At 43.6% G+C, this 14,391-nt stretch overlaps 1 protein-coding gene across 3 annotated transcripts in view; it reads left to right on the forward strand.

The window, feature by feature from the left end:
• The window catches only part of TMX4 (thioredoxin related transmembrane protein 4), a 70,778-nt gene that overhangs the window by 34,104 nt on the left and 22,283 nt on the right, over positions 1 to 14,391 (forward strand). For 2 of the 3 annotated variants that reach the window (XM_081556451.1, XM_081556449.1), the window contains 3 exons: positions 1,301 to 1,483; positions 4,780 to 4,825; positions 6,629 to 6,757. In XM_081556451.1, the coding sequence (XP_081412577.1) occupies positions 1,301 to 1,483; positions 4,780 to 4,825; positions 6,629 to 6,757 (358 nt within the window). The remainder of the gene's footprint in view (positions 1 to 1,300; positions 1,484 to 4,779; positions 4,826 to 6,628; positions 6,758 to 14,391) is intronic. The other variant, XM_081556450.1, reaches the window with a different exon arrangement.

Consider the following 14,391-nt stretch of genomic DNA (forward strand, 5'->3'; position numbering starts at 1 on the left):
CCCAACCTGGGGATCTGGCAAAGGGATGGAGAACCCCAGGGATTTGACTTTGGAGGCCAGTAGGATCTGATTACAGAAGTTAGACGGGACTGGGGAAACAGACTGTTGGAGGGCACAAACAAAACTTTGTGTGCACCAGGAGCCAGGAGAGAGGAACAGTGTCCCCACTAGAGCCTGAGCCAGACTTGCCTATGAGTGTCCAGGAGTCTCTAGTGGAGGTGTGGGTTGACAGTGGCCTGCTGCAGGGTCAGGGGCACTGAATACAACAGTCTGCACAAATCCTTTGAAGGAGGTTGCCATTATCTTCATTGCCTTTACCATAGTTTGGCCCAGGCGAAACAACCAGGAGGGAACAAAGCCCATCAACAGAAAATTGGATTAAAGATTTACTGAGCATGGCACCGCCCATCATAACATGATCCAGTTTCCCCCACAGTCAGTTTCTCCCATCAGGAAGCTTCCATGAGCCTCTTATCCTTATCCACCAGAGGGCAGACAGAATGAAAACCACAGTCACAGAAAACTAACCAAACTCATCACATGGACCACAGCCTTGTCTAACTCAATGAAACTATGAGCCATGCCATGTAGGGCCACCCAGTATAGACAGGTCATGGTGGAGAGTTCTGACAAAATGTGGTCCACTGGAGAAGGGAATGGCAGACCACTTCAGTATTCTTGCCTTGAGAACCCCATGAACAGTATGAAAAGGCAAAAAGATAGGACACTAAAAGATGAACTCCCCAGGTCGGTGAGTGCCCAATATGCTATTGGAGATCAATGGAGAAATAAATCCAGAAAGAATGAAGAGATGGAGCCAAATCAAAAACACCACCCAGGTGTGGATGCAGCTGGTGATGGAAGTAAAGTCCGATGCTGTAAAGAACAATATTGCTTAGCAACCTGGAATGTTAGGTCCATGGATCAAGGTAATTAGAAGTGGTCAAACAGGAGATGGCAAGAGTGAGCACTGACACTTTAGGAATCAGTCAACTAAATGGACCAGAATGGGCAAATTTAATTCAGATGATCATTATATCTACTACTGTGGGCAAGAATCCTTTAAAAGAAATGTAGTAGCCCTCATACTCAACAAAGAGTCCTAAATGCAGTACTTTGGTGCAATCTCAAAAATGACAGAATGATCTCTGTTTGTTTCCAAGGCAAACTATTCAGTATCACAGTAATCCAAGTCTGAGCCCCAACCACTAATGCCAAAGAAGCTGAAAGTGATCAGTTCTATGAGGACTTAAAAGATCTTTTAGAACTAACACCAAAAAAGGTATCCTTTTCATCATAGGGGACTGGAATGCAAAAGGAAGAAGTCGAGCGATACCTGGAGTAACAGGCAAGTTTGGCCTTGGAGTACAGAATGAAGCAGGGCAAAGGATAGCAGAGTTTGGCCAAGAGAACGCATTGGTCATAGCAAACGCCCTCATCCAACAACACAAGAGAAGACTCTACACATGGACATCACCAGATGGTCAGTACCAAAATCAGCTCGATTATATTCTTTGCAGCCGAAGATGGACAAGCTCCATACAGTCAGCAAAAACAAGACCGGGAGCAGACTGTGGCTCAGATCATGAACTCCTTATTGCCAAATTCAGACTTAAATTGAAGAAAGTAGGGAAAACTGCTAGACCATTCAGGTATGACCTAAATCAAATCCCTGAAGATTATACAGTGGAAGTGATGAATAGATTCAAGGGACTAGATTTGATAGAATGCCTGAAGAAATATGGATGGAGGTCCATGACACTGTACAGGAGGCAGTGATCAGTACCATCTCCAAGAAAAGAAATGCAAAAAGGCAAAATGGTTATGTGAGGAGGCCTTACAATTAGCTGAGAAAAGAAGTGAAAGGCAAAGGAGAAAGGGAAAGATATACCCATTTGAATGCAGAGTTCCAAAAATAGCAAGGAGAGATAAGAAAGCCTTCCTCAGGGATCAGTGCAAAGAAATAGAGGGAAACAATAGAATGGGAAAGACTAGAGATGTCTTCAAGATTAGAGAAACCAAGGGAAAATTTCATGCAAAGATGGGCTCAATAAAGGACAGAAATGGTATGGACCTAACAGGAGCAGAAGATATTAAGAAAAGGTGGCAAGAATACACAGAAGAACTGTACAAAAAAGATCTTCATGACCCAGATAATCACAATGGTGTGATCACTCACCTAGAGCCAGACATCCTGGAATGTGAAGTCAAGTGGGCCTTAGGAAGCATCACTACGAACAAAGCTAGTGGAGGTGATGGAATTCCAGCTGAACTATTTTAATCCTAAAAGATGATGCTGTGAAAGTGTTGCATTCAATATGCCAGCAAACTTGGAAAACTCAGTAGTGGCCACAGGACTGGAATAGGTCAGTTTTGGTCCCAATCCCAAAGAAAGGCAATGCCAGAGAACGTTCAAACTATCACACAATTGCACTTGTCTCACACGTCCGTCTAGTCAAGGCTATGGTTTTTCCAGTAGTCATGTATAGATGTGAGAGTTGGACTATAAGGAAAGCTGAGCACTGAAGAATTGATGGTTTTGAACTGTGGTGTTGGAGAAGACTCTTGAGAGTCCCTTGGACTGCAAGGAGATCCAACCAGTCCATCCTAAAGGAGATAAATCCTGGGTATTCATTGGAAGGACTGATGCTGAAGCTGAAACTCCAATATTTTGGCCACCTGATGCGAAGGGCTGACTCATTTGAAAAGACCCTGATGCTGGGAAAGATTGAGGCAGGAGGAGAAGGGGACGACAGAGGATGAGATGGTTAAATGGCATCACTGACTCAGTGAACATGCGTTTGGGTAAACTCCAGGAATTGGTGATGGACAGGGAGGCCTGGCGTGCTGCTATTCATGGGGCTGCAAAGAGTCAGACACAACTGAGCAAATGAACTGAACTAAACTGAACAAATACTAGCAAAGTAATGCTTAAAATTCTCTATGTGAGCTCAACAGTATGTGAACTAAGAACTTCCAGTGTTCAAGCTGGATTGAGAAAAGGCAGAGGAACCAGAGATCAAATTGCCAACATCAATTGGATCATTGAAAAAGCAAGAGAGTTCCAGAAAAACACCTGCTTCTGCTTTTTTGACGATGCCAAAGCCTGTGACTGTGTGGATCACAGTAAACAGTGGAAAATTCTTAAAGAGATGGGAATACCAGACCACCTGACCTGCCTCCTGAGAAATCTGTATGCAGGTCAAGAAGCAACAGTGAGAACTCGACATGGAACAACGGACTGGTTCCAAATCAGGAAAGGTGTCCATCAAGGTTTTATATTGTCACACTGCTTCTTTAACTTCTATGCAGAGTACATCATGCAAAATGCCGGCTGGATGAAGCACAAACTGGAATCAAGATTGCCAGGAGAAATATCAGGAACCTGAGACACACAAATCACACCACCCTTATGGCAGAAAGTAAAGAGAAACTAAAGAACCTCTTGATAAAAGTGAAAGAGGAGAGTGAAAAAGCTGGCTTAAAACTCAACATTCAAAAAATGAAGATCATGGCATCTGATCCCTTCACTTCATGGCAAATAGATGGGGAAATGATGGAAACAGTGACAGACTTTATTTTCTTGCACTCCAGAATCACTGCAGATGGTGACTACAGCCATGAAATTAAAAGACGCTTGCTCCTTGGAAGAAAAACTATGACCAACCTAGACAGCTTATTAAAAAGCAGAGACATTACTTTGCCAACAAAGGTCCATCTAGTCAAGGCTATGGTTTTTCCAGTAGTCGTGTTGGATGTAAGAGTTGGACTATAAAGAAAGCTGAGCGCCGAAGAATTGATGCTTTTGAAGTGTGGTGTTGGAGAAGACTCTTGCGAGTCCCTTGAACTGAAAGGAGATCCAACCAGTCCATTCTAAAGGAGATCAGTCCTGGGTGTTCATTGGAAGGAATGATGTTGAAGCTGAAATTCCAATACTTTGGCCACCTAATGTGAAGAACTGACATTTGAAAAGACCCTGATGCTGGGAAAGATTGAAGGCAGGGGGAGAAGGGGACAACGGAGGATGAGATGGTTGGATGGCATCACCAACTTGACGGACATGAGTTTGTGCAAGCTCTGGAAGTTGGTGATGGACAAGGTAGCCTGGTGTGCTGCAGTCCATGGGGTTGCAAAGAGTCAGACCTGACTGAGCAACTCAACTGAACTGAATTGTACATAGAATTTCTTGACTGTACTTGCAAAGTTTATGAATGTGCAAAGATTATACATGATTTTATTATTTCATATTCCTTATTATTTTAACTGATAATCAGAAGGATTATGTCACTTATCTAAGGACACAAAGCTAGTAAGTAGAGAATTTAGTTATTTAACCCAGGTTGCATGTCTTTACAACCTATCCTTTCAGCCACCGTACAGTTCTTAGTATTATATAAGCCAGAAAACTCCAGTTTAACACATCGAAGATAAGCAAGTTTTTTTTTTTTTTTTTTTAAGATTTATTTATTTTTTTTATTTTTATTTTTATTTTTTTTTGGGGGGGCTAATTACTTTACAATATTGTAATAGTTTTTGCCATACATTGACATGAATCAGCCATGGATAAGCAAGTTTTATGTCAGTGACTGGAATGTATTGGGTAAATAAAGATGGTTAAAAATTTATTTTAAAAAATAGTAACTGTGATTCAGTAATGGGAAGGATTTTACTAATGTGGTTGTAATAACAAGATCAAATCTGCTTGTCCTTACAACCTAAGTTAGATGCTTGGGTTAGTCTGAGTTTGGCTTATAACTTTTTTGTTTTTGCTTCTTGTAGGTTTGAGTGGCCGCTTCTTTGTCACCACCCTCCCAGCATTTTTCCAGTAAGTTCAAATAATTTTCTGGTCTTATAATGGTTAGAAATTAGTAGGTGTGTGTGTAAAAAGCATGTCTCGGGACTCTTAAGTTGTTGTCCATAACCTTCACTTGTTCAGCTTAGCATTTGAAGGGAGAAAGACTAGTCTGCCCTGAATGATAGTGATTAGAAGAGAGGGGTGCCCAGGTGCTACAGAGAATCTAATTTCAGACAGCAAATAGGTGAGGAGGTCAAAGAGGGTTTTTCTGATGATATGAAAGATGGGATGATTCTTAATAGATAGCAGGAGTATGTGAAGCAGGTAAGGTAGAGAAGATCTTTCCAAATAGAGGATGTATCATGGAAAAGCCCAGGAGAAAAGAAGATGCCTTCTGAGAACTATAACTAGTTCTCTGTGGCTGGCCCGAGAGGTACAGTTGGATCATCCCAGGTGATGGTGCTAGAGAGACTCAGGTAGTGATGGGGAAGGAGAAAGACAGGGATGGTTTCCAGAGATACTTAAGAGGTGGGATCATCGGTGACTGATTAGCCATAAGAAAGGGAGAGCCTCTGCTGACTTACTGACAGGCCTGTTTAACTAGCAAAGCTATTGAGAAGTTGTTAGAATAAAGTGCAATTTGGAAGACAGAGACCAGAATGGAAAAGATAATGTGAAGAGTTTATGCTAGTTTCAAATGGAGAAGTTTAGTTGATAGTTTAATTTCAGGATCAAAGGAAAGGTCTAGACTGGAGGTACATACCAGGGATTAGATAACAGTTGAAATATATATGATGAGAGAATAGACGTGGTGGGAAAAGAAGTTAAGGATCGGTAACCACCATTAGGACATCTGCGAAGGAACACTGGGAGCATGGCACTGAGACGGACTGGACAGACTAGCGGGAAGAAGTCCGGAGACCTCATGTCAGAAAAGACGAGGGAAAGGAGGGAGGGAGGGGGCTTCACCGTGGACAGAGGCCAAGACACACACAGGAGAAATGGCAGAAGAGCGCTCCAGGGACACCGCACTGAAGAGTCATTGGAGACCCCCAGTATGAGCAGTTTCCATGCAGTCATGGAAACAGGACCCCCGATGGCAGGAGGAGTGAGTGAGTTAATGTAAGAGGAAAAAGTGTAGACTCCTCCCTTTGGAAGCTTAGGTAGAGAGAAAGTGAGAGGGAGGGAAGACCGAAGGCATTTGTTGTTTAGTCGCTCAGTCGAGTCCGACTCTTTTGCAACCCCATGGACATTATACAGAGGAGGCCTGCCAGCCTCCTCTGTCCATGGAATTCTCCAGGAAAGAATACTAGGGTGGGTTGCCATTTCCTTCTCCAGGGGATCTTCCCGACCCAGGGATCAAATCCAGGCCTCCTGCCTTGACAGGTGGATTCCTTACCACTGAGCCACCAGGGAGACCTAGTTTTCAGGGGAGGGACTTGGATGATATCAATTTGGAAATGTGGATAGAGTTTTTTAAAACTTGATAACAACTGCTGTTTTGCTGATGTAAGAGAAAAATTGAAATAATTTGTTGCAAAAATAATAAAAAGTAACTTGTCAGATTAGCCACTGCCAAGGACTTTGCTTACAGTTGCAAATTGTGCAGTGATAAAATAGAATGTTTAATTCTCTCTGCTTTGGAATTTCTCATTTGTAATAAGTATTTGTGCATGCTTTTTTGTTTATGCCTAACTATAATATTTTTTTTTTCATTTGAGTGAAGTTAAAATTCAGAGTGGAGTTCACATGTAAAACCAGTACTTATTTTCATTTTTATTATCATAACACTTGTTATTTTAATTGGTTTATTTTCTGTTTTATAAATTATAGTGCAAAAGATGGGATATTCCGCCGTTACCGTGGCCCAGGAGTCTACGAAGACCTGCAGAACTACATCTTAGAGAAGAAGTGGCAATCCGTTGAGCCTCTGACTGGCTGGAAATCCCCAGCTTCTCTAACGTAACTTGTTTTTTTAATGACAGAGTGTTACTAATAGAACAGACAGTCTCAAGTTAACAACCCATAGACCTTGAAAGTCTACACTTCTGATTTCCCAGATGACACGTGCCCCTGCTTGGCCCATGTTGTGTTTCTGGCTTTGTGACCCCGTGTGTTTCAGCTGGTTGTTAGGATGCTAGGATTTAGTATCCAGATTCGGGTAGGTTACAGAGAGCTCTCCTCCAGCTTTCGCACCGTCACCTCTTTTCTCTTTACTAAATATGGTATTGAACACCATTTACCATGCTTCCTTCCTTATAAGTTATTGAGAAGGTAGAGGAGAATCTTTTTCTTGAATTAGAGTTCATGAAGGAATTGCTAAAGTATCTATCTGTGGAGAGTAAGACCTATGGTGTCTTTGGCTGCTTAGCAGAATACTGCTGGGGTAAACTTTGGCCATGATGATAAACTGTATAATGCTTTGTGAGGCAGATGAGGTCAAGCGATAATAACTCATTCACAGTTTTCATTTGGAATGAATTATGGTATTTGAAATTGATTTTATGTTGGTATATATAAGCATAAGGAATATCCCTGCTGAAATAGGATCAAATCATGTTACATTTTAGGAATAAGTGATCTGATAGCATCCATAGGAAACACATGGCTTATTCTAAAAGCAGCTCACCTCTGACGTTTCATTCTACAAATTTTCGTTCTGTAAAATCAATGAGCATTGATTTTATACAGATACTCTTCTAGGTGCTAGATGTTCAGCAGTCAACATGACAGATGTGACCCCTCTGGTCTCTTAGGGTGACTTACAGTAAGACAGATGACGAGAAAATTAGGGATGTAAAGAATCACAAAACAGAAAACAAACCCTTACTAAGTCAGGGCTTGACTGTGGGAGTGCGGCCCTCTGTTAGATGGGTACTAGGAGAGCTGGCTCTGAAGAGGGGACTGCAGATGGGGTCTGCAGGACCACACAGCCTGGCTGGGTAAGGAGCAGGTGAGGACCATTCCAGGAATGGAGTTAGCATTCGCACACGCCCCTCATTGGAAAGAGCTCGGTGTATTGAGGAAGAGTCAGGTGGCCAGGGTTAGGCACAGTGAAAGAGAAGGGAGAGCAGTGTAAACAGAGGGCAAAGAGGGCAGGAGGCAGATGGTCAGACCTGTGGCTGGTGAGGAGCCAGGGTGTTAGCAGTGCAGGTCGTGAGCAGAGGCTGGAGGGGACTATGTGGAGCGATGGTGGTATGGACCACGCTGGTGGCAGTGGGGATGCAGAGCATGGGTGGATTTAAGATACATTTACACCTCAGCCCTGCATGCTGGAAGCTAGCTTATGCCGCTGGCAGGGCCGCTGCCGCTCTGTGTCCAACCCCTGCCTCCCCTGCGGGGTCATCATGAGACAAGCTCACCTAAACTTTGAGGGAAATTTTGAGTCAGAACTTGCTGAAAAGCAGCCATGGTGGCACAAGGTGTTTGGCCAGGAATCTGGGCCTTCAGCCGAAAAGTGTAGCATGGCAACCCAGCTGTTAATTGGAGGTGTCACTGGATGATGTACAGGTTTCATATTGCAGAAGGTTGGAAAGTGAGCTGGAAAAGGGATTGATCCACAGGATTTTTGAGACTTTATGAATTCTGAGGATGCAAAAAACTTAGAATTAATTCTTAAACTTGCAGGTGATCCCTTGCAAAATATATGTTTTTAAGGCATTCCTTTTAAAATGTTTGTCTTTTAACTTGTCTTGGAAGTGATGTATTGAATTTGGAAATTGTAGCTACTAGTGGATGTGTGGAAATTTTAGAAATTCATCCATTTGCATTTTTCTCCTTATTACAGTAGTATTTTAAGGCAGCGTGTTATTTTGCCTGTAATGTGTATAAATCATACATAAATCATGATGATATGAGCCACTTTGTTCCAAATTTTTGTATAAGAACTCAATTTTTTTTTCACTTTTTATTACAGAAACTTTCAAACATACATTGAAGTACAGAAAATAGTATAGTAAACCCCCATGTACGTATCACACACCTATAATGACCATCAAATTATAGCTTGTTTTATCAATTGTTTTGAAACAAATACGAAGTGTGTCATTTTATTATATTTTGGTATGTGTCTATAAAAGGTAAGAACTCTTTTTAAAAATCGAAAGTATAATACCCTGTTATTATCCCAATCTGACCCCACCCACGCCAATGGAATGAGGGCTGCAAAACCTAACTGAAGTGCCCTGGGCCCCTCTGGGTTGCAGGTGGAAGGGAATGGCTTTTCTCCATCATTTCTTCCTATGATTATTGGTGATGACAACAAAGATTAGAGGTTGCTTTAAGTTGCTTTGAGTGGGTTATAATAGACATTAATAATAGACTGAAATAGGATTCTAGCTTCCTCCTCAGGGACATGGTTGAGGGCAGTATTGCAAGTTGGCCTCATGCTATTGCAAAGAGAGTGGCTTTGTGTTCTGCCTGCTGAGCAGGGCCACCACTGGTGGCTGTGCAGAGTGGGTGCTGAGTTTAACAGTGGCAGTACTCTGTTGCACAGCATTGGTGGCACTTAGGAGCGCTCCCTCAGGAATTAGGGGAGCCTCTAAATGGAGGCCCTGTTGCCCGCAAGTTTGCTTCAGGTGGTGAAATGAGAGAGATTCCCCACAGAACAGTTGCTGCCCTGCCTGCAAAACTGAGATACCAGGAGCAAGCCCCGCACCTGTGTATGCTTCATTCTCCGACTGGAAAGACATGCATTTAACAAGGAAGGCATGCATTTCTTTTTCCAGTACCAAGAATCCAGTAACATACTGGGCCTCCTTCTTAGTCGTGGAGGCTGAAGAAACAGCGACTTTTCTTTGATGGAGGGATTAAGTGTTTTTAGTCCTCACTCTGACTGTGTTCCAGAGAAGGCAGTGGCACCCCACTCCAGTACTCTTGCCTGGAAACTCCCATGGACGGAGGAGCCTCGTAGGCTGTAGTCCATGGGGTCGCGAAGAGTCGGACACGACTGAGCGACTTCACTTTCACTTTTCATTTTCATGCATTGGAGAAGGAAATGGCAACCCACTCCAGTGTTCTTGCCTGGAGAATCCCAGGGACGGAGGAGCCTGGTAGGCTGCCGTCTATAGGGTCGCACAGAGTCAGGCACGACTGAAGTGACTTAGCAGCAGCAGCAGCAGCTGACTGTGTTCAGGGGTTAGCTTCCCTTGCTCAGGGCTTCGTACCTGTGGTTCAGCCTGGAGACCTCTGACAGCTGCTTGTCAGAGCACCTGTGAGGCTCTTCTGCATTTTCACTCCTCACCCAGAGCCTCCCTCTGCTGCTCCGGAGCCCTCCCCGCATCCCTGCCACTCTGAACCCTTGGACCCAGTGTCTCCCCACCAGTCCGCCTCGTGATGGCCCTGCTAGGTTGGGGAGCTGTAAGCAGAGGAGCGGAGAGGGATCCAGGGAACTCTCACTTTCCAGCTGCTGCCCACTCAGGCCCACAGGTAGACTCCTGGGTCTTTAATCTTGCTGAGGCTAAAACGGTTCACACTTGAGCAGCCCCGCTGTCATCATTATAATGAACAAGACTTCCCTGCCCCTGCCCTTGTCTGCTCCCAACTCTCACCTCAGCCTCACATCTCAGCCTCAGGGATGGTCATCAAGAGGTTGGGAGTGTAGAGTATTGACTCTTGCACCTGACCTGCCAGCTGGGCAAGAGTCCTCCCTGCTGGACCTGCAGAACACAGGACTGATTCAGTTCAGTTCAGTTCAGTCACTCAGTCGTGTCCGACTCTTTGTGACCCCATGAATCACAGCACGCCAGGCCTCCCTGTCCATCACCAACTGCCGGAGTTTACCCAAACCCATGTCCATCAAGTGGATGATGCCATCCAGCAATCTCATCCTCTGTCGTCCCCTTCTCCTCCTGCCCCCGATCCTTCCCAGCATCAGCGTCTTTTCCAATGAGTCAACTCTTCGCATGAGGTGGCCAAAGTATTGGAGTTTCAGCTTCAACATTTGTCCTTCCAATGAACACCCAGGGCTGATCTCCTTTAGGATGGACTGGTTGGATCTCCTTGCAGTCCAAGGGACTCTCAAGAATCTTTTCCAACACCACACTTCAGAAGCATCAATTCTTTGGCGCTCAGCTTTCTGCACAGTCCAACTCTCACATCCATACATGACTGCTGGAAAAACCATAGCCTTGACCAGATGCGTGTGTGAGACAAGTGCAATTGTGTGATAGTTTGAGCATTCTTTGGCATTGCCTTTCTTTGGGATTGGAATGAAAACTGACCTTTTCCAGTCCTGTGGCCACTGCTGAGTTTTCCAAATTTGCTGACATATTGAGTGCAGCACTTTCACAGCATCATCTTTCAGGATTTGAAATAGCTCAATTGGAATTCCATCACCATCACATCACAGGACTGATTAAAGGAGTGAATCTTACATAATTCTAGTTAACATATCCTTGTGGTGTGGTTTTGAACTGCCCAACTATTGTAAAGATATTTGTTTTACATTGGCCAGAAAGATGGGCATGACTAATGCTTGGGCTTTTATTTGAAACTTTTACCTTTGTATAGTTTGGAAAATGGAATAAATTTCCGGTTGAAAAAAAAATGGTGTAGGGATATATTTGAACTGAGTATCATTAGTGTTTCATGATGATGTCAGTTTCTTCTCTGAGGGCAATTTACCTAACGGCAGTTTTAGACCCTGTAGGCCAAATTAGAGCTGTCTTTGCTCCCTCCACAAACTAGTCAGCTTTATTTCTTAGTCATGGATTCCAGGTCTGGGGCCTTCTTATTCACTTATACAATATTAGTGTGATCTCTTTGAGAACTGGGCAGAACATATACCTTATTGTGGACCTGATTTCCCAGAAATCATACAGTGTGGCTTACATCTGTGATGTTGGATTCTTCTTAAGGAGGCATGGGTATCAAGAGCACTAGTTTTCTAGTGAAAACTGACAGCGTTGCACTTTCTTCACATTTTCAGAAAACTGTGAAGTCAGCTTATTGACTCACCAAAACTCTACCTCTCTGAATTTGAAATTGTGTGCATGCGTGCGCATGCTAAGTCACTTCAGTCTTTTCCCAGTCTTTGCAACCTTATGGATTGTAGCCCACCAGGTTCCTCTGTCTATGGGATTCTCCAGGCAAAAGTACTAGAGTGGGTTGTTGTGCCCTCCTGCAGGAGATCGTCTCGACCAAGATATCAAACCCATGTCTTTTATGTCTGCTTGGCAGACAGGTTCCTTATGACTAGCACCACCTGGGAAGCCTTTTGAAATGGTAAGAATTGCCATTATGATGATTGAGAACAGTGATTTGCATCCTCACTTGCCCAGGGGAATCACCTGTGGACTTCTGAAAACTACCCACACATGGCTCCTGTCCCAGAGACTGCGCTGGTACACCAGCCTCAGGTGTTTCTGTGAAAGTCACTCAGTCATCTCCAATTCTTAGCGACCCCATGGGCTGTAGCCTGCCAGGTTCCTCTGTCCCTGGAATTCTCTAGGCCAGAATACTGGAGTGGGTAGCCATTCCCTTCTCCAGGAGATCTTCTCAACCCAGGGATTGAACCCAGGTCTCCTGCATTGCAGGCAGATTCTTTACCAGCTGAGCCACCAGGGAAGCCCCAGGTGTTTCTGAGAAGCAGCCAAAGTTGGGAACCACTGAACTACAGATTTGAAAGTGAAGTGAAATGAAATGAAAGTCAGTCGTGTCTGACTCTTTGCGGACCGCATGGACTATACAGTCCATGGAATTTTGCAGGCCAGAATACTGGAGTGGGTAGCCTTTCCCTTCTTCAGGAACCAGTGAAGTTCCTCAGTCGTGTCTGACTCTTGGCGATCCCATGGACTGTAGCCTACCAGGCTCCTTCATCCATGGAATCCCCTTCTCCAGGGGATCTTCCCAAACCAGGGATCAAACCCAGGTCTCCTGCATTGCAGGCAGATTCTTTACCAGCTGAACAAGCTCCTGCTAATAAAATTACAGTTCTGCTGTTAACAAATGACTGCTGAACAGGCCTTTAAAGCTTTTAAAGTTAAGTGCCATACAACTTCAGATGCCTTCTGAATACTGAATATAAGTACAGTTTTACAGTTAAGTGTTATAGGAACTGTGTGGATTGGCTGCATGAGAGTAGCCTGATGGCAGACCAGGGCCTTTGACATTAAGGATATAAAGCTCTTAGAAGATTGTGGAGTAATGGGATATTCACATGGTGCCAACATATCACCCCACAAATGACCTAGCCATTGTCAAGGGAAAACCACCTTTCCAGTAGAGAGGTCTGTCTCAATCACTAGTTAACCAAGTGACTTAGCATCACTCAGAGCCCACTTACAGCAGGCTTCTTAGTCTCCATATGGAGATGAGATCATAGTCCTCACATTCCCAGCTCTTTCCTAAAGACTGAGATTCAGTGCTAATCATGGCCCCAAATAAAAAACATTTGATAAATGTTAGGCTTCTTTGATGGCTTTTGTTTCCCTGTATGTCATAATTATATGGAGAAGGAAATGGCAACCCACTGCAGTACTGTTGCCTGGAAAATCCCATGGATGGAGGAGCCTGGTAGGCTGCAGTCCATGGGGTCGCTAAGGGTCGGACACGACTGAGTGACTTCACTTTCACGTTTCACTTTCATGCATTGGAGAAGGAAATGGCAACTCACTCCAGTGTTCTTGACTGGAGAATCCCAGGGACAGAGGAACCTGGTGGGCTACCATCTATGGGGTTGCACAGAGTCAGACACAACTGAAGTGACTTAGCAGCAGCATAATTATAGCTAAGAAGAAAAAGACTGAAATCAATGTCTGTTAATAGATATTGAATTAAACTGAGACAGGACTGAATTTAAAGATAGGAAGGAACAATTGTTTGAAGCTTTAGGAGCCCTAAAGAAAGGAGCATACCTAGGGAAAAAATTAAGGCATTCTGAAACTTGAGTAGTTAACTCAATAAAAATAATTTTGTAATAAAGCACAATAAAGCAGTCTCTTTGATCATGTAATGATTGCTAATGTGAATCCAACACCACTATCAGTTGATACTTTTAAATGAAATTTAGATTTGCATATGGTATAAATGTAGTTGTAAAATGTTTTAATAATTGTTTCACTATTAAAAAATAAAATAGGTTTTAAAGGTAGACTCCACTAAGGTGAAGGAGAGGAAAGATTCATACACAAACAGACACACACACAACTCAACTCCTGGGTTTTTGGTTTGAGAACTTGATGGTCTTGGTACCAGTTACTGGTTTGAGCAAGAGAAAAATCAAGGGTTCAGCATTGGACATATTAAGTTTGAGATGCAGACTTCTTTGTAGAGCTTCCAGGTTGGATGCATGGAGGTAGGTCTCCATGGAGAATTCAGGAACACGAAAGGCATATAGATGGTATTTTAAGTTTTAGAAGGAAGGAGGTCACCTGGAGAGAGAGAGAAAAAGAAAAGTGCTTGGGACTGAGCCACAAGACACTCCAAAGTTAAGAAGCTGAGTAGAGAAGGAGTCAGCAAAAGGAAATTGAAAATGAATGCCAAAGAGGCAGGAGGGCAGGCAGGGGCATGCGATTTCCTAAAAGGCAAGAAGAAGGTGCACAGGAAGGAGAGAGTAGTCCCTTGTGCCTCACGTCTACAAGGGGTTAGGAGAGATG

This window comes from Giraffa tippelskirchi, chromosome 13 (assembly GCF_054371585.1).
Source record: "Giraffa tippelskirchi isolate mGirTip1 chromosome 13, T2T-mGirTip1v1.2.pri, whole genome shotgun sequence".
NCBI lineage: Eukaryota > Metazoa > Chordata > Mammalia > Artiodactyla > Giraffidae > Giraffa > Giraffa tippelskirchi.